Source organism: Papaver somniferum, chromosome 8, assembly GCF_003573695.1.
Source record: "Papaver somniferum cultivar HN1 chromosome 8, ASM357369v1, whole genome shotgun sequence".
Lineage (NCBI taxonomy): Eukaryota > Viridiplantae > Streptophyta > Magnoliopsida > Ranunculales > Papaveraceae > Papaver > Papaver somniferum.
Window position 1 is genome coordinate 164,990,335 of NC_039365.1, and position 21,597 is coordinate 165,011,931.

Sequence of the window (21,597 nt, forward strand, 5' to 3'; positions counted from 1 at the left end):
TCATTTAGGTTTATGTAACCGTACCTAAAAGTGTACACCATGTTGGCTCAACCGTATTTAACCGAGGTTAGATATATGAACACTCTCATGTCAACCTTATTCATCTTAACCATAACTAATTCAAATGACTCAAATGAAACTAGTTAAAGTGTTGTTCAATTGCTATATTCTCATAGAAGTATACAAGAACATAATTGAAGTAAAATCGGTTTGATTCACTCAAATCAACTCATGAACATTATATCCACGGTTTGCAAAGAATGCATTGCTTAATATATAAATGTATTAGTTCATGAGCCAACCAATTTTAGAACTTTAACCATTCAAGTATGCAAATGGGTACGCATACTTACGTAGCCGGTCTGAGTTTGGGTTTGCCAGTATGCAAACGGGTATGCATACTTAGTACACTTCCAAAACCCAGCAGAAATTCCCGCACCTATACCTTACGCAAGTATGGGTACCGTTATGTGTACTTGGTACACGGAATTTCACAACTTCAAGTACGCATACGGGTATGCATACTTTAGTTCCGGTCATGGATCACATACATGCAAGAATGCACACTATGTTTATAGTCCAATGATGGTTAAGTATTCTAAACTCTTATTTCAATCATTGAAACTTTCTTAGAGGATGGCAATAGCCGTTTTAACGTCAAAGCAATTTTCAAGTTATTGAAATAATCATAACGAAACATTCCAAGTATACACCAAATGATTGTATCACACAAACCATGTAAGATTTTACTCGACGATTTTCACATGATCAAGATGAACTTGGTTGAAGCGAAAGCTTACCAACACATATTCCGAGAAATATGTAAGCGAGTTAAACTCAACTCAAAATCTCAAATGTGTATAATAGAAAACTATATCGTAACACGACTTATGTCTCAATATAGGAGATAGAGTAGAAATATACTTTCCAAGTGATAGATGAGTTGCAGTCTCCATATACCTTTTGTTGATGAAGTTCCACAAGCTCTCCTTAGTAGTTCTTCGTATTCAATTGATGAACGCCGTGAAGTTTAATGGTCAAATACACAATCTATCCTAGACCAAGACATATATAAGTAGACTAGAAATCAAGACTTATAGTTTTGATCACTAACATTGACAAACAAGATTGAGATAGCAACACTTGCGAGTTCGACCGAGCAGTGCTCTAACAATCTCCCCCTTTGTCAATTTTAGTGACAAAACTATCAATACATATGGATTACAAAATAAATAAACTTTGTAGCTTCTCATCCAAATGATTGATATCCTTGGTACTTCAACATTACTTGAAACCTTTGTCACTTTAAAGTACTCCAATGAATCCAAATGTGTTCATCTCATCATCATAGTTGTTGAAGATCCTTAGATATAACAATGAGAAAACAGTTGCTCTCAATCACTGTTATACAGTATCATGGTATCATTATACAACATCAAATTTCAATTGTATCACAACTGTGACAACAATACTATGGTGATATGTATCACTCCCCCTTAGTCAATACTTCATCACACAATGAAAACCACTCCCCCTTGTATAATGATCCGTAAACCGTATGTACTTGTAGTGTAAACTACACATTATTCTCCCATTTTTGTCAATATAAATTGACAAAGGTAAGAAAACTAGTGGGATCCTCATGAAATTTTCATAGAGATACTTCATGACCAAAAGAGAACAACATATAAACTTGTTTAGATGCCATCATAAAGTCGAAACTAAATGCATTCATCAAGGAGTTTATAAAGATACCAAATAAACCCTACAATATTCCACAGCCGCACTCCCCATAAAGATTTGGCAATTAAGTACAAGTTCAATTAAGAACTCTCCCCCATCAAAATCCATTCCCAAAGGAACATCAAGATCGACCTTACTTTTACAAAAAAAAAAAAGGATTTCTTTGGACATTAACAAATCACATAAGAATATGAATTTGTATCCAAAAATCTCAATTGAATTAACCACAAGGAAAATGATCAATTCAATTGGTCATTCTCAACATAAGAAAACTTACGGAGAAACACAGTACATACACAAAGATGTGGATCAGGGAAAGACCAATACTACGGAATAATCAAAGATTCATTCTATTTTTCATTACTATTTGCACAAATAGACTTAATCTTTGTAAACAAAAGTTCATCCTTTCTTCCATCAATATTTGCATAACTACACAAAAGGCTGAACTTTTGTAGTCAAAAGTTCATTCTATCTTGAATCAATACTTTCATACCGACAAAATAGAGATAACTTTTGAACAAGTATGGGACAGTCAAGGTTCATGGACATAAACAGCATATCTCATAACAATTTGGAATATATAAAACCATAAAGATTAATACTGCAAAAATCATATTCCAAATAAACTTTATAATTTAAATAAATAAATCTAAAAACATTGCAAGATGAAAACGTTGGCAATAGCTATGTGTACTCACAATAATGGCTATTCCAAACCCTAGTTATCCTTCTTAAAAACACAAGAATAAATTCTCATAAGAAGTTATCTAGACAATAATTAAAATAACAACAAAAACACTTAGACACGATCAGCAATCGAGGAACGAACAAGGGCGAGTTCATCGGATGCTTTCTTTAGCTCGTTTTTCAGAAACGCAAGGTTCTTTGACGCAATTTCAAGTTGTTCACAAACGACCTCAAAATCTTGAAGAAGATTTCCAACCAATTGAAGAGACATTGAACTAGAAGATATTTTTCATAATCAATTGCTTGAAAGCAAATTATGGAGATGGGATCTTCGTGAAGTTCAAAAACTTTGGCATCATCAAACTTGTCTTCCTCATTGCACCCTTCCATTGTGAACACCAAAAAAGATTAAATAGAGTCTTGACGTTACCGAACCAGTATATATCAAAAGAAATTCTTGTATATATATATATAAGAGATTTTCACAAGGAAACCCTAGGATCACTTGTAACTGTTTGGTAACGGGTCGGGTGCACAAGATTCATGGTTATGACCCAAGAATCAAAAACCAGGGAACCAGAGGAGCAAACGTTTAGGAACATGTTTTTCCAGAGCAAAAGAAACAAGTTTTTAACACATGACATGAGGCTTTGGTTCACAAAGTTGTATATCAACTGTCATTGCGGAAGAACAAACTAAAGTTTTTTAAACAAAACATCAGACGGACAGGGCACAAAAACTGTCCAGAGCAAGGATCAGAAAGGAGGAACAAGATCAAAACAAAACGTATAACACAGACCATTTGTCAAGAAAGAATCATCTTCTTGAGAGTTATGTGTATCATCTCATGGTCTTACAGAGGATACACATAAGAAAATGGTCAGGTTATAATATGATGAACATAAAGCTCATCAGAGGTATTGATGTTTTCCTTTTCTTTTTCTTGACACAAATCAAAAGCCTTATGTGAAACTTCAAAGGAATTAACAGGAGAAGGACATAAGTTACCTGAGCCGGCTGCATTTCTCGCCTTCTTGATCTTGCGCTTGAGACTGTTGATACAGGTCTTGAGTTCCGAAACACGATTATTGATGTGAATATAATTAGGAACACTTATTTTAGGAGAAAGTTCATCTTTAAGGAAAATAGAAGAATTTGAAGTTTTCTTCTTCCTTAGAGACCTTTTTCTCTTTACAGACTTTTCAGAGTTATCAGTCATCCATATAACGTTATTCTTTTTACGGTTGTAAGAAGAAGTTGTGTTGTATTCACAATCAGGAATTGGCTCATCACAACATTTTTCATGATTGTGAGATGAATCTCTAACGGTACACTAAGAAGCGGGTTTGATCACTTCTTTAGACATCCAGATCAGAATGTTATGAAGTTTTTCATTCCGTAAACGAAAGTGACATCTTCTTTCAATGTGACCTTTCTTTCCGCAATAATAGCAGTTGACATGAATGTTTTTAATCGTTCTCAACTGAGAAGTCTTAGATGGATGACATTCTTGATTTCTAGAGACATCTGATGCTGAAGAGAGTTTTTCACTTTACTGCTGGTGAAATTTTCAGTTTGAGAAGGATTATTAGGAAGAACAAAATTGATTTTACCAGAACTTGGAGCGTTTATTCCTTTATAGCCCAGACCACATGTATCACGATGATATTTGATTGGCTCGGACTGAGTTCTGATCTACGACTCGGTAACTGAATCGGAGATTTGTTTCTTCAAGTTTTTTCGTTTTCTGAGCACCTTCATCATTAATTCAGGTGAATTCAACATTTAATTTCAATGATTGGTGATGATTTTTCTTACATTCTTGGTCCGAATAAGGTTTTCTATTGAGTTTTTGATTGAACTCGATGGAATCTGGATCGATGATGAACAATATAATTTTAGTTTTTTTTGTCTTCTGGATCTAACGAGACGAAAGTTGAGACTGTAATTCCTTCAGTAGTTCCATCTCTATACATCCCGGATGAGGATATAGATGAAAGTTTAAATGATTGGAAATTTAGTTTAATTGGGAGACTGGATTTTTTCAAGATGAAATTTGTTGTTGCTGAAGAATCTCTGAAAAAGCAAAGGACAACATCAGGTAACTAACAATTGATTCCTCTTGGCAAAGGTTTTTTCATCATTAAGTTAACAAATGAAGTAGATATGAAATATATTTGGAATGGGTTTTGGAAAGTGGAATCTCAGATACTTAAATTGAGGCTCTGGGAGCATAATTTCAATCCTGCTTCTCAGAAATCAACTTCTGCATTTGTTTGGGTAAATTTTCCAGGATTGGGAATTGAGTATTGGAAAGAAAAAATCCTTATGTCAATGGGTAATTCCATTGGAAGAGCTATTAAGGTAGATGAAATAACTCTTAAAAGGGAAGTAGGGTACTATGCTAGTGTTCTTGTTGAAGTTTATTTACCAAACACTGTACCTCATTATGTTTTAGTGAAATCTAAATATGGTAGTTTTGAGCAAGAAGTACAAATTCCTAAATTACCAGGTTTATGCAGTCATTGCAAGGTGGTGGGACATTTAGTTACTGAATGCAGAGTGATGAGAAAAGTGACAGTACATGGTGAAGCTGTTGATGTAAATCCCAATATAGTACAAAAGAAGATTTGGAAGCAAAAGGGGAAGAATCAACAACAACATATTAGTTTTAATATATGCTCTATACCAAAATCTCAATTATCAAATGTAGTTGAGAATGGAAACTTTAGAAATACCGTCCAAGTTAATAGAATTACTCCAAAGGAGTCATTAATCCATGAGGAGTTGTTAAGTGATAATGAGGACATTGATGCTGTTATACCTCCTCTAATTAACAATGGTAAAAGTCAATCTTCTGATTTCTTTGGAGATATAAACTCTCAAAAGGAATTTCCTGAACTATCTGTTGAGAAACTACTTCATATAGCAAATAGTATTCCTCCTAATATGGAGAGTACTAATACTTCTAAGAGTGGAACAAAGGGTGATAATTTAGTGACACAAATAAATGTCAGTGGAGCTGAAGTACAATTTGGTGAATTAACTGCACTTGGGTCTCCATGTAAATTTAATGTGTTGGTTGATGTGGTTGAAGAACAGATAAGTGTGAATAAAGAAAAATCTGAGAAAATTACAACTGAATTGAGAAAGGTAGTTAAAGGTAAACATTCTGGTAATACTTATATCATGCCAACTAAAAAACAACCTGTAAGAAATTTAGTTAAGAATAATAAAGGAGTGAGAAGTCCTAGAACTTCTCAAACTATATTGCATCAATGAGAGTTATGTTATGGAATATCAGAGGCTTGAAAAGAATGAGAGCCAAAGATAATCTCAGGAACTTAGTGAATCAATTTAATCCTTCTCTAATCTGGATAGCTGAACTTAAAATCAAAGTTTCTGGTAATTATGTTAAGAATTTGAGGCTTCATGGTGTGAATCAAATGATAATTCATAATACTTGTGATGGTAGTAAGGCAAATATTTGGTTATTCTGGCATTCTTCTATCTCTACTACTACTGTTAAATCAACTACAAAACAAGCAATAACTGTCAAGGTTGGAGAAGTACTTATAACTGGAATTCATGCAGCTTGCTTTACTGTGGATAGAAGAGAATTATAGGATGAGTTGGAGAAGATACATGAAATGGATTTTCCTTGGCTTGCCATTGGTGATTTTAATGTAGTTTTGAGTAGTGATGAAAAAGTTGGTGGTAGAAGACTTTTAAGAATTGATATGCAAGAATTTAGAGATTGTTGAAACATTTGTGATCTAATACAAGCCCCTAAATCTGGTATACAATATTCATGGTGCAACAATAGAGTTGGGAAGAAGATAATTTTGTGTGATTTAGATAAGGCTTTTTTTTTAATGTTAAATGGCTGGAAAAATTTGATGGGTGGCAGTATAAGGTGGGTGTTAGGGGGACTTCTGATCATGGACCCATAATGGGAAATACAGTGGGGATTCCTAAACCAAATAACATTCCTTTCAGATACCAAGCTGTATGGACTTCTCATTCTGATTTTCTAAAAGTGATTCAAAGCTCTTGGGAAGAAAATATAAATGGTAATCCTGCATTTGGGTTTATGGCTAAACTAAAAAGATTCAAAGAGTTTGTTAAAAAGTGGAACTGGGAGATTTTTGGGGATTTAAGAGTAAAAATGACACAAGCTGAAGAAGAGGTGGAAAAGGTAGCAATGATTTCTTATGCAAATCCTGAGAATGTTGAGTTACTTAATCATCTAATAACTACTAGAGAGAAGCAAGAAATAGTTTCTCAACAATTTAATGAACTTATGAGAGCTAAGGATAGAATCAAATGGGTAAAAGAGGGTGGAGCAAATACTTCTTTCTTTCATACTTCTATAAAGATTAGAAAAGCTCATAACAACATAACTGAACTGGAGGATGAAACTGGAAATCTGGTGACTAATCAATCTCAAATAGCTGATACTTTAGTTAAACATTTTCAAAAAAAATTGAATATCAATCTGTTAGCTTTGATGAAAGTGTTTTTGAGCTGATTCCTAAGGTAATATATGAGGAAGACAATATTTTTCTAGATGCAATTCCTTCTTCTGCAGAAATCAAAAAAGTTGTTTTTGGAGTGGATGCAAATAGTGCACCAGGCCCTGATGGATTTCCTGGAAGTTTTTACAGATTTGCCTGGAATATTGTTGGCCAAGATTTGATTAACGCTCTTCAATACTGTTGGAGGTGCAGGTTTATACCAAGAGGTATGAATTCAAAAATTTTATTTCTACTTCCTAAAGTACAAGGTGCAAAAAAAGCAGAACAATTTAGACCTATAGGACTTGCCAATTTCAGTTTCAAGATTATTACAAGAACTATAATATTAAGAATTAGTTCTTTGATTGAGAAAATAGTATCTTGTCAGGAGGGAGCATTTATCAAAGGCAGCAATATCCATGAAAAAATTGTCTTAGCTTCTGAGATGGTGAATGAATTAGATATAAAGAGAAGAGGAGGGAATGTATGTTTGAAATTAGAAATTACACAAGCATATGACTCATTGAGTTGGGATTTCCTCGTTGAAACTATAAAACACTTTGGCTTTTATGAAGTTGGAATTAAATGGATTAGAATCTTGTTTGAGTCTGCTAAAATCTCAGTATTAGTAAATGGAGGACCTTGTGGTTTCTTTAATGTGGGAAGACGACTTAGACAAGGTGATCCCTTGTCATCAGTTTTATTTGTGATAGCTGAAGAAGTTTTGAGCAGAAGTATTTCTAAATTTGTACATGAAGGAAAGATTGTGCCAATGGTTAACAGAAATAGTTGTCAACCTTCACATCTACTTTTTGCAGATGACATTTTTGTTTTCTGTAATGGGAAAAAAATCACTGGAGAATTTAATGAAGCTTCTAATGAAATATCAAAAATGCATCAGGAAAAGTGATAAACAAGATGAAAAGTAAGTGTTTTGTTGGTGGAGTAACTGAAAGCAGGAAAAAGTTTATAGCTGAAAGCTTACAAATGAAACTTTCTAAATTTCCTGACAAATACTTGGGAGTGATATATGTCCCGGGAGAGTAAAGAGCTATCAGGTATGGGGAATGGTGGAGACAATACATAAAATTCTAGTGGCTGGATGCGGAAAATGTTGTCCTTCTCTGATAGATTAACTTTGGTGAAGTCAGTGTTATGCAGTATACCTGCATACAACATGTCTGTGTATAAATGGCCTAAAACTGTCATAAAAGAATGTGAAAAAAATTGTAAAGAACTTCTTATGGTTTAAAGATCCTGCATTTAAGAAGCTTATTACAGTGAAGTTTGATGAAATTTGTGCTCCAATAACTGAAGGTGGACTTGGAATTAGAAGATTTGAGACTGTGAATAAAGCAATTCTCATAAAACTACTCGGGAAGATAAAAACAGAAGAAGTAGAGTGGACAAAGTTTATGAATGCAAAGTTTAAGGATAAAAATGGTGCATGGATAACATATCATAAAAAATCCTCAATCTGGCCAGACTTAAAGTGGGTTATGAATGATATACAAGAAGGAAGTAGGTGGCTGGTTGGAGATGGAAATGAAATTTCAGTATGGAGGGATAAATGGATTAAGGAATATGCTCTAAGTGATGTGCATGCTAACAATACATTTTTTACACAACACAAAGATATGAAAGTCAGTTAATGGACAATGAAATGTACCTGCAGAAATGTTCAAATTTTTTACTCTAGAAGACTTACCAACCATTGGTAATAGGAAGGACAAGGTCATACGGAAAACTGATTTATCTGGAGAATTTTCAGTTAAAAGTGCAGTGCAAATCATCAGGAAAAAATATCCTTGTGTTACTTGGGCAAAACAGGTATGGAATTCCACAATTCATCCTAAAATTTCAACTAATTTGTGGAAAATTCTTAGAGGAGCATGTGCAACTGAGGATAATTATAGAAAGAAAGGATTTCAAACAGTCTCCAAATGTTATTCATATGAGAATGGGCAGGATACAATGGATCACATACTGTGGTATTGTGATTTTAGTGAGAAAATCTAGCACTGGCTTGGTGGAATGTTTAAAATTTTGAATCCTTCTAAATTTCTGGAAGTATTGAAGTGTGTCCAACATAAAAGTTCAGCTGTGAGAGAAGTTTGGTTTATAAGTGCTTTTACTTTAATGGAGGAACTCTGGTTTACCATAAATAGAAGTTGTTATGATGAGGAACAACCAAACTTGGTCAATTTCAAACAGAGAATAATGCAATTTACAAAATAAAACAGTGTAAGGATGAAGGGTAAAATTAGGGGATCCATATATGATATGAGCATCATGACAACATTTGGTATCAAAGATGTGAAGGTTATTACATCTGAAGTGAAAGAATGCATGTTTAGATTTTCTGCAATCAATCAAGTACTCATATGATGTGATGGATCCTCCAAAGGGAATCCTGGTATTTCTGGGTATGGGTTTGTTGGAAGAAACAATACTGGTGGTTATCTTGGTGCAGTAGCTGGAGGTTTGGGGTTGGCCGCCAATTACACTGCAGAGATGATGACTCTAATTTGTGCAGGTGAATGGGCTATTAGAAGACAATTTTTAAACATTTGTTTTAGCTTGGATTCACAGGCAGTGTTGAAGGCATTCAGCTCAGGGAATGTCCCTTGGATGGTAATAAATAGATGGAGAAGAATAATGGCAAGATTGCATAGTATTTCCTTTAGGCATTCTTTTAAGGAAATAAACTTCTCAGCGGATAAAATGGCTAAGAGAGGTGCATTACTCAAAATAGGAGAAGTGATGATATATGAAGAGAAACTTTTGTTTTTGGGAGATACGGAATGTGAAAGTCAATCATATTTTCGGTTTTGCTAAAAATTGTTGGGCTTACTCATGACCTGGGCTTATATTTACCAATCTTTCATTATATGACTGAGTTTAGTTATATCTGATATGGGCCTATCTAGACAGATTTTTGTACATCAACTTTTAGTTGTTTTTTGGTAATAAAAAACATATGATTAAGCAAAAAAAAAGTATCACGATGATCTTTACATGCTCCTAGCATAGAAGACAATTTTTAGAGCTAGAATTTAATTTTTTCAAATACTCTTCCAAGGTTTTAACCTTCTCAAGAGCAGCACTCAGATCAGTCTCCAATTGTTTCTCTCGGGCGAGAAAAACTTTTTCTATGTCATTTAAATAATTTTGTTGAGAGTCATACCTCGCATCGGTTTCTGCAAGTCTTTCTTTCAACTCAAAGAGATTTTGACGAAGTTCATCACATTCAGAATTTTTTGAACATGGATCTTCTTCACGATCTTTAAGAATATATTGTAGCAAATTATAACCACAGTCATATCCATTAAAGAGTTTTTTCATTTTCCTGTTTTCAAGACATAGAGGGTCAGAAATTCAGCCAAACAAGAAGTTGACTTTTCTTTCTTTAGGAGACGACCGAAAAGCTTGATGTACAATAAGACTTCCTCATCAACATCTTGTCCCTCTTCTGAATAACTTTCATCGGAAAGTTCATCTAGGTGTGCTTCCCAATTATACACGTCTTTAGAAGATGGAGAAGACATGAGATATTTCTCAGGGAAAACAAGACTTTTCACCGGGTTAGAATGTTTCTGAACTGGTGATGCGTTTTCATAGATATTGCTGTCCATAGTCAGATTGCTTACAAACACAGAATTATAAAGTCTTTAATGTGTTTGCCTGCTCTGATACCAATTTAAAAAGCGGGGTCTAACAACCACACCCAATATTTCATTTGGAAATCTGAATAGAAAAACTCCAATATACTTTCAAGAGAATCAACTAGACAGTCAGACTCAATCTAGAAAAGTATATCAAAGAGTTTTGTATCTCTCTTTCTCAATTCAATCTGCAATCAACAAATAGGAATTTGCGAGCCCGATTGAATATAAGAGAAGTAACTTGAACGGTACCAAAGACCAATGTTCAAGGATCAATCAATATCAATCGACAACCAAAGGTTGGATTTACCAATTGATCGATTCAACGCACAACCTGTGATATTTCAATTATATAAAAAAATATAATGCGGAAAAGAAATAACAAAGACGCCAGAATTTTGTTAACGAGGAAAACTGCTAATGCAGAAAAACCCCGGGACCTAGTCCAGATTTGAACATCATACTGTATTAAGCCACTACAGACACTAGCATACTACCAATGATCTTCGGACTGGACTGTAGTTGAACCCTAATCAATCTCACACTGATTCAAGGTATAGTTGCGCTCCTTACGTATCTGATCCCAGCAGGATACTACGCACTTGATTCCCTTAGATGATCTTACCCACAACCAAGAGTTGCTACGACCCAAAGTCAAAGACTTGATAAACAAATCTGTCTCACACAGAAAAGTCTATAGGAAGAGATAAATACGTCTCCCACAAAAATACCTATGAGTTTTGCTTCGTCTTTTGATAAATCAAGGTGAACATGAACCAATTGATATACCAGACTTATATTCCCGAAGAACAACCTAAAAATATCAATCAACTCACAGTATGGTAGCGAAACAAGATATTGTGGAATCACAAACGATGTGACGCAGATGTTTGTGACTACTTTTTATCTTGCCTATCGGAGATCAAATATCGAGCCAATCTTAGAGAATATAGTACTCAAACACGATAGAAACATCAAGATCAGATCATGTAACTACAGAGAAAATAGTTGGGTATGGCTTCACAATCCCAATGAAGTCTTTAAGTCGTTAACCTACAGGGTTTCGTAAAAAACCTAAGGTTAAAGGAGAATCGACTCTAGCTTATGCAACTAGTATCACACAGGAGGTGTGGAGGTTAGGTTTCCCAGTTGCTAGAGTTCTCATTTATATAGTTTTCAAATCAGGGTTTGCAATCTAAATTACCATGGTAACAAAGCATTCAATATTCACCATTAGATGAAAACTTGATTAGATCAAGCTAATATATTTCAATCGTTAGATCGAACTTATCTTGTTATACACAAATGAAATGTACCCTCATTTAGGTTTATGTAGCCGTACCTAAACGTGTACACCATGTTGGCTCAACCGTAGTTAACCGAGGTTAGCTATATGAACACTCTCATATCAACCTTATTCATCTTAACCATAACTAGTTCAAATGACTCAGATGAAACTAGTTAAAGAATTGTTTAATTGCTATATTCTCATAGAAGTATACAAGAACACAATTGAAGCAAAATCGTTTTGATTCACTCGAATAAATTCATGAACATTATAGCCACGGTTTGCAAAGAATACATTTCTTAATATATAAATATATTAGTTCATGAGCCATCCGATTTTAGAACTTTAACCACTCAAGTATGCAAATGGGTACGCATACTTAAGTACCCGGTTTGAGTTTGGGTTCGCCAGTATGCAAACGGGTACGCATACTTAGTACACTTCCAAAACCCAGCAGAAATTCTCGGACCTATACCTTACGCAAGTATGCGTACCAGTATGTGTACTTGGTACACGGAATTTCACAACTTCAAGTACGCATACGGGTATGCATACTTTAGTTCCGGTCATGGATCATATACATGCAAGAATGCACACTATGTTTATAATCCAATGATGGTTAAGTATTCTAAACTCTTATTGAAACTTTCTTAGAGGATGACAATAGCCGTTTTCACACACTATTGGTATCAAAGCAATTTTCAACTTATTGAAATAATCATAACGAAACATTCCAAGTCTACACCAAATGATTGTATTACACAAAACATGTAAGATGTTACTCGGAGATTTTCGCATGATCAAGATGAACTTGGTTGAAGCGAGAGATTACCAACACATATTCCGAGAAATATGTAAGCGAGTTAAACTCAGCTCGAAATCTCAAATGCGTATAATAGAAAATTATATCGTAACATGACTTATGTATCAAGATAGGAGATAAAGTAGAAATAGACTTTCCAAGTGATAGATGAGTTTCAGTCTCCACATACCTTTTTTTATGAAGTTCCACAAGATCTCCTTAGTAGTTCTTCTTCTTCAATTGATGAACACCGTGAATTCTAATGCTCAACTACACAATCTATCCTAATCCGAGACATCTATAAATAGAGTAGAAATCAAGACTTAAAGTTTTGATCACTAACATTGACAAACAAGCTTGAGATAGCAATGCTTGCGAGTTAGACCGAGCAGTGCTCTAACAATAAACAAAATACTAAAAAATTCATTTTACATACGTTTAATTCCAAGTTTCAACAACACAATAACCTGCATATATTCTATTAGAGCATTGCTCGGTTGAACCCACCAAGAGTTGGTATGTCAAGTTTGCTTGTCATATTTTAGTGAATCAAAACTCATGTTAAGAGTCGCTTGATTATGTACTAGAGTCAACTTCGTATAGGTTAGCTTGAAAATATTAGGATAATGAAACATTACAAGTATTGTGAAGACTTGAAGATGTGAAGAAGTAAGGAGCTACAACGTCAACAATCATCCTTCCACTTGAGGTTAGTGATATTTGACTTGAACTGTTTCATTCCCTAACGTATCTTCCAATTCGTGCATATTGAAAACAAAACTGCGAAGCATATTTGAACTCTAGATAGACATAGTATTAAGGAATACAATACGAGGTTTATTGCTTAACCATTAAACTTTGTAGATAAGACATCGCCATAATCATTTGAATGCTATTGTGATTATGTATGGGTATGAGGTGGGAATTTCATCATAGGGAACAATGTTTTACATGTGTTCTAAGGAAGTAAGTTCATAAACTTGCTTGTGGATCGAAAAGGAATCCGCCAGGCGTTATTGGTCTTGTTATTCATTGCATATATTATGAACAACCAATATGTGTGATTGAATATAACCGTTCATGACTTGTTTGTGTTCTTGGTAGAACTATTCACAAAGGCCCGACTTATGTATTGGTATGATTTTTATTAGTGAAACCGATCTTAAGTAATCACCTGAGATGGTATGATCGGGTTTGTGATTTTATATCTGACTAAATATGGGAAAGGGGAACTGATCCTAGTAAGAGGTGCATTACATCATAAAGGGGAACCGATCCTTGTATGAGGTGCAACAAGGTTTATAACAGAAAGGGGAACCGATCCTATGGACATGTGCAACACATATAAGTTAGATACCATATATATGTGGGGAACCGATCCTAGTACCTAGTCAACCGAATTTTGGAAAGCTAGCGTGACTATGCACAGTACTCACATGGAAGGCAGAACCGAAACTTGTTTTGGTAGAACCGTTAAACCCATGATTGTGATTGAATGTTATTTGATCAATCACATAGTTCTTCAAAGTCAGATGAACCAATTCTAAACTTGTTTGGAAGTGTGGAAAATCGGTTTCAAGGCTGTAAGTGTGAAAGAGAACTTACAAAGTAAGGATGTCGACATACTTTGAACACGTGATGTGAATGTTTATTTCTTTAATTGTTCAAAGTTATTCCTTAATAGCTAAGGGAAGAGAATCCCAGGATCGAAACATAAATAAGTTAAGAATCTTTTAATTAAGGTAATTAACTTCATTTTTGGTAAAATAAGAATTAGTAATGTGCATTTACTAATTAGAGATTTTCTGAGAGATTTCGATCATTATTTTTGGACAGAGCATTTCCAGGAATTATGGAAACCGAATTTGTGCTTTAATGAATATCTTGAGAATATTTTCGGTTTTGAAAATTCCTTGGTGTCCAAACTTCCTTGTCTATAAATACTTTAAGTTTTCATTTCTAGCAAACTAATCCTTCGTAACAACAAGCTTCATCTTCGTTGTGTTTTTACTGATGTAGCCTCCTATTCGGAGAGGAGAGTAACCTAATTAGGCGAAATCTCTTACAGCCGCTCAGTTTAAAGTCTTCTTTGGGATTGAGAAGCTCTAGCGTGTACCGTTGGTGGGAAACTAGATAATTACGGTTTATCTTTTGTTTTCATTGATTTGATTGACTAACGGTGGTTGAACTTTGATTGCACCTAGTTTGTTTATGCTTGAGAATATTCTCTTCTGATATAAGATTCACTCAAACTAGTTCAGAGTTTCGACAGGGATCTTTAGACTGTTGTTAGTTCTAAAGATGATCTTGTGATAATCCATTGTTAACAGACTCTGTTCTGTGCGTGATTGATCACAAGAGATTCAAGTGATTGTGTGCATGTTATTATTGAAGATCTAAGAATATTTGAAGACGAAGAAGATATTGAAGATTTCTGATTTGTGGGTTCATAATCTTTGGTGTGCACAATACTTGTTTCGGTAAAAGAGGATCCAATTAATAATCGGTTTATCCTTGTGATAGATTGGATTGATTAATTGAGTAGATCGGAATCAACACAATATTTTGGATTAATAGTGTTATTGGCTTAATCTTAAACGATTACTTCGGTAATTGAATATAAGATAGATCTAAGGACCTGACTAAGGAGTTTATGTTAAGATAAACACAAGAGCCTTTGTCCGACTCATATCACTTGGTTGAATAGAGTTGATACCAAATAGATTTGTTGTTTATTTACTGATTGGAATACGAACCACATGAATTATTCCAAGTACGTGACTTATTTATAAGTTGGAGGCGTGGGAATACAGACGGAACTAGGTGAACTATAGGTTTAGTTGCTTCGTCTAAACTATACAAAGTTAGGTGTAATTTTGTGTAGCGGCTTAATCCTGAGAGTATTCAATTCTGGACAAGGTTCTGGGGTTTTTCTGCATTTGCGGTTTCCTCGTTAACAAAATCTTGTTGTGTCATTTACTTTATATTTTCGCATTATAATTAAAGTAAATTACACAAACGTTAATTCCTATTTACTTGATAAGTGAATCATATTGTGTTTGGTTAAGTCCAGACCTTTTTATCAAGTAACATACTTCGTTGTTGTATTTTCTCGATCTCGTATCCATAGACGATCACACAAAGTGTGAACCGATTAGTTGTATTGTCTCGACTCAGTCCATGAACAATCACTTTCGGAGAAAGGACTTATAGGTAGGAAAAGTTTTAGCTTGAGGTATATTTGGGTACCCTCGCCTTTTCATATTCAATCAATAAATGTCGTTGTTGACATCTGAATAAAAAAATCTTTTACTCCCCCTAAAGGTAAGTTAGGTAAATATTGAATCCCAACATTTTTGTTATTCCCCTTTTGTAGTCAGAAATCTACAACAACAATATGATATGTTTCTCCCCCTTAGTTAATGTTTTACTCTTTCGTTATATATAACGTTTAAGCACAATTGTCCTTTCCTTAGTGATTGCAAATCACTTGTTTACTCCATATATTTCTCCCCCTTTTTATCACAAAATGAGAAAGGTTCGAGCAAATAAAGGACAAACAGAAAGGATCTTACAAATCTAAAAGACTAGTAAACAACCTATAAGAGTTAAGCACGAAGGTTTCACAAAGATAACAAAAATATTAAAACCGAAATTACAAGTAATTTAATTTTAATATTTTATCAAGGAAACAATTTCCTGAAACTTTATATAACCAATATTAAAACCGAAACTACAAGTAATTTAATTTTAATATGTTATCAAGGAAACAATTTACCGAAGCAATTTTCCCTAATAGTTTAACAAATCAACTAAGAAACTTAACTCCCTTGTTAAACCGATTTCATATATTACGATAGGTCCAAAATAAAGATCATAATTAACTTTATTTTTTTCATCAGGCTCTAATTATTCAGACAATAACTTAGACATTTCTCTTTAGACAAGACAAACACTAGGTTAGTTAACTAGTCTTTCTTGTCAAGGCATTCGATTATACTTGAATAACTGAATTCTTCAATTTGATAAGTCTAACTAAGATCAGAATTAACTTAGTTTCTCTTATCCTGAATCAACCTAGACTAAACAAATGATCTCGTATTTTGTTAAGACATAAACAATACATACAATCCAAAATAAATTGACTTGCACAATTATACACATTATAGCACCGCAATTGCACCATATTTCATTAAGCAAAAACACTTGATACCCAACAATAAAGAAGATATCAAACAATAAGCCAAATAAATTGACACATTTTTTCTTAACCGGAAACAATTGAATCACACACACACACATCCATACATAATATAATGGAACAATTCATTAAGCAAAAGCAAAATATATGCAATATCAACATGATTTTCTTAAACGGGAAAAAGATTAACTAACAAATTTGTTACCTGAAATTCCGCAGCCTCTTCTCCCCAAAAAGATATATCATTAAGCGCAAGTTCAAATAAAAACTCTCCCCCAGTGTGTTGTCATCCTCTCGCACGAACAAAATAACAAAAAAAAAATCAACCTTTACCAGAGAAAGGTTGAAACGGTTTTAACTAATGTGTGGTAATAGCAAAAGTTAAAACCCGAAACACATATGTTATGCTAAACACAACTCATGTCAACATAAATTGATTCAACATAATGTGACTTTTCACATATGAGTTTCAATCGGAACACTTTATGATCTTTTGATAAAGCCTACCAACATGGGATAGAACTTAATGCCTCTAAATCAAAAAGCCACAAAAACCATAAGGGTTTCATCATATGAGATCTAATATAAAGGTTAATGAAAACCGAAATCATACATCCCATAAACTGAATATACATAGCAAAAATATAAACATTCATCCACAGGTTATGTAATCGGTAACTATCATAAGAAAAATTATAAAATAATAATTTTATTCATAAATAATTGATAGTTTTATTCAAAAATAGATCTTGTACAATAATTGAAGTAAATCAAAACATTGATGTATATTTTCTGGAAATAAGAATCTACTCTTATTTTTATTCCATGAGCAACTTAATCCTTCATATCAGTTTTAGAGGAAGGCAGGTTATTACTTTCAGTCTTGAGCTTGTGAATTTCTTCAAGAAGATAACCTCGTTGCTTGACCCCAATTTTACTTGCATTTGTGATGTTTTCGTGAAGGACTCGGCAAGTATATGTAATTATGTCTTTGATTGAACACAAAATTGTGTCAATATATCAATACACTGATCTTTCTTCAGTATATTCTCTCTTTCCTTCTTGCTAAGCCAATATCTCTTTTTGATATTCCAATTAGGTTTCTTAGCATCAAGAGATGGCGCAGACTTATTCTTAAAAAGATCTTTCAGATCAAGCACCTTTGCAAGAGAAGACATCGGATCCTGCTCATAGTTCGGACAAGGATTGACCAGAGAATGAGAGACATCTTTTTATATTTTTCATATTACCGAAAATATAGTTTTTCTATAAATACGAATATCTTAAAATATATTTTCAATTACTAGATTTTATTCCCATAATCTACACGTAAACGCCTTTATTTTTGCTACCTCACACTCAATCGGCATACAAGGTGAGGATGCAATCTAATAACGATTAGGTGGTATTAGTATGAGATTTTCTCTCATCATGGGGTTTAGAACAACCAGGGTGTTCTTGATCTAGTAAAGTATGATTCAAATATCTTTACTTGTTACCTCGAATTAACAAAGTTTCTTGAGATTGGTTGGAATTGCATGTGCACTTCTTAACAATTATTGTTTTTGAGACAGTTTTACACTTTGATTTATTTTTCCCTTCACCAATAGATGATTTTTCAACATCGGAAGACATGCCCATTTTCAAAATGGTTAAATCACTAATCGAACATGAGGGAATCAAATTAACAACTAATGCAATATTAGTTGTTTCCTTTTCTTCACAGTTATATGAATAATAGGTCTCGTCTAGAGTTACAGCTAATGCCTTGCTTCCAGTGTATTTCCTAAGATTAGTATAGTCTTTAGACAGATGACCAAAACCTTTACACCTGAAGCATTGTGGCTGATATTCATCATCTTCTTCTTGATCTTTTTTGTTCTTGATTGGAACTCGATCATGGGGTCGACAAGATCGATGAACATCTTTTACAAATCTCTTATTTATTTTCTTTAAGAGATCTCGAAATTGTCCTGTGATCAGTGATAATATTTGTTTTACATCATCATCAGAATCTTCTGCAATCAATTCATCAGAATCATTTAACAATCTATTTTTCTCCACATGAGTTTTTGGAAGTTTTTCAGCTTTGCAAGCGATTCATTTAGCTTGAATAGATTGTGATTCATGATCGAAGATCTTTAACTTCCCAACAAGTGTGCTTCATGAGAGAGTTGAAAGATCATTTTCCTCTATGATTACATGCTTTTTAGATTCGTATCTAGATGCCAATGACCTGAGAATTTTGCACGCTATATCCTTTTCATAAATAGTCTTTCTAAGAGAGAAAGAAGTGTTTACTATCTCAGAGAGTTTAATATGAAACTCTTAAAATGTATCATTATCATCCATTCGAAGGTTTTCCCAATCATATGTGAGAGTTTGAAGTCTAGCTTCCTTTTCTGATGTGTTTCCTTCGAATACAATCTGAAGATTATTCCAAGCTTCCTGTGAAGTTTGGAATGTGGATACATGATGTTGTATATCACGGCATACATCATGTATAATAGCATTCAAACCATCTGAATTCTGCTTTGCAAAATCCTTTTCTTCGCCTGTATAATCCACTAAGCATTTAAACTCAGTTTCCGAACCTTCCATTTTCGGGCTATTATAACCATCAACGACTAATAGCCAAGTATTAAAGTCGCATGATTGAAAAAAAGATCTCATAGAAGATCTCCACCATAGATAGTTTGTTCCTTCAAATCTTGTAGGTACGTTAACCGAAATAGGTTCATGTGAACTTGAGTTCGTTTCTTATACGTTGGATCGCACCAAACACAGATTGTTAGATCTTTTCGTGTTTTCCTGCTCTGATACCAATTGAAAAGACGAGGGTACCCAAATACACCATAATCTTTTTGTTCAATCACAATTTTCCAATCTCTATCGTGTATAAACCTCTTTGAGCAACAATCACTCAAGGAATATTTCAATACGGTGTCTACTTGAAATAGGGTTAGTCCAAACTGGCTAACAATGTGAGAATATCAAAGTCAAGTGGAGAAATCCAATACACTTTGTGTGATTGTATATGGATATGAAATCGAGACAAAACTACAACAAAGTGTTCACTTGATAATAGGTACGTTATAACCGAAACCTTATAGGATACATATCAAGTGCATAGTTAACATACAATTGCATTTACTTAAATTATATAAAAAAATATAACTGCGGAAATAAAGTAAATGACACAGCAAGATTTTGTTAACGAGGAAACCGAAAATGAAGATAACCCCGGGACCTAGTCCAGTTTTGAATACTCTCATAATTAAGTCGTTATACAAAATCTAAACCAGCTTCGTATAGTTGAGACCAATCAGACTACCCCAAGCTACTTAGTTCCCTCAGTATCCCTGCGCCTTCGACTTTTAGAATCACACACGTGAATAGCAAGTCCTTTGGATCGTATTCCAAACAACAAAGGAAGAATCTGTTTGGTAACCACTCTAATCGATCTTTGCTACAAGATTTAGATGAGTCATTGACAAAGGCTCTTATGTTTAATCTAATAAACTCCTTTGTCTGGTTAGATCAATCTAACTTTCACTACCGAAATAGTCAAGTATAGATTCACACTCAATCAAAATAAATCTCAAAGAAATATATTAAGAATGCCGATATCACGCAGCTAATCAATCGAATAATTCTGATTCTAGTTGGATCCCAGCCGATCAAGGTTTGTGCACACAAATTCACAAGATACGAAAACCAATAAGAAATCTTCTTCGTCTTCAAATTTTCTTTAATCTTCAATAACCTGCAGAACACCACTTGAATCTCTTATGATGAATCACACACAAAACGGAGTCTATTAACAGTAGATTATCACAAGATGTCTTTAGATCTAACAACAGTTCTAAATATCCTATCGATACTTCGATCCAGTTTGAATGAATCTTATATCAGAAGAGAAGATTCTCAAGAATAAATAAACTAGGTGCAATCAAAGTTTCAACAACCGTTAGTCAATCAAATCAATCGAAAACTAATAACACTACAATTATCTAGTTCCCACCAACGGTACTCGTAGAGATTTTTGATCCCACAGAAGTCTTTAAACGCGCGGTCATAAGAGATTTCACCTAATTAGGATACTTTACTCTACGAATAGACGGCTCCACCATAAACAACAAGAAATAAAGTTTGCCTGGATCTTAGGATAGTTTGGACATTAAGAAATTCCCAAAACCGAAAATATTCTCAAGATATGCAATGAACGCCAAAATTGGTTTTTCGTAATTCCAATAATGCTTGTCCAATATTTCCGAAATCTCTCAATAGAAAATATCCAATTAGTAAATGCACATTACTAATTTTTATTCTCTAGAGATATGCATTTAATTGCTGGTAACTAAAGCATATAAAACCAAAAAACTTAATTAAAAAATTCTTTATTTATCTCGGCACAAGATCTCCTTGAGTACTAAGGAATATCTTTGAACAATAAAAGATAAGAGTTACTGAACGTGTTCAAAGTATGTTGACATTGTTTCACTGCAAATCCTTATTTCATATTTACATGGGTTTGCATTCTTGGAATCAGTCATACCACACTTTCAAACAAGTTTAGAATTGGTTCACCTGTTTTTCAAGACTACTATGTGATTGATCAAATACCAAATCACATACATGGGTTCAGTCGGTTCTACCAATCACTAGGATCGGTTATACCTAATTATGGA

At 33.9% G+C, this 21,597-nt stretch overlaps 1 protein-coding gene across 1 annotated transcript; it reads left to right on the plus strand.

Annotated features, from left to right (window-relative positions):
• Window positions 1-5,750: 5,750 nt before the first annotated feature.
• On the plus strand, window positions 5,751-7,860 carry LOC113306371. Its single transcript, XM_026555315.1, has 3 exons — window positions 5,751-6,002; window positions 6,344-6,865; window positions 6,973-7,860. The coding sequence occupies exons 1-3, from the start codon at window positions 5,751-5,753 to the stop codon at window positions 7,858-7,860; spliced, it is 1,662 nt and encodes a 553-aa protein (XP_026411100.1).
• Window positions 7,861-21,597: the final 13,737 nt, after the last annotated feature.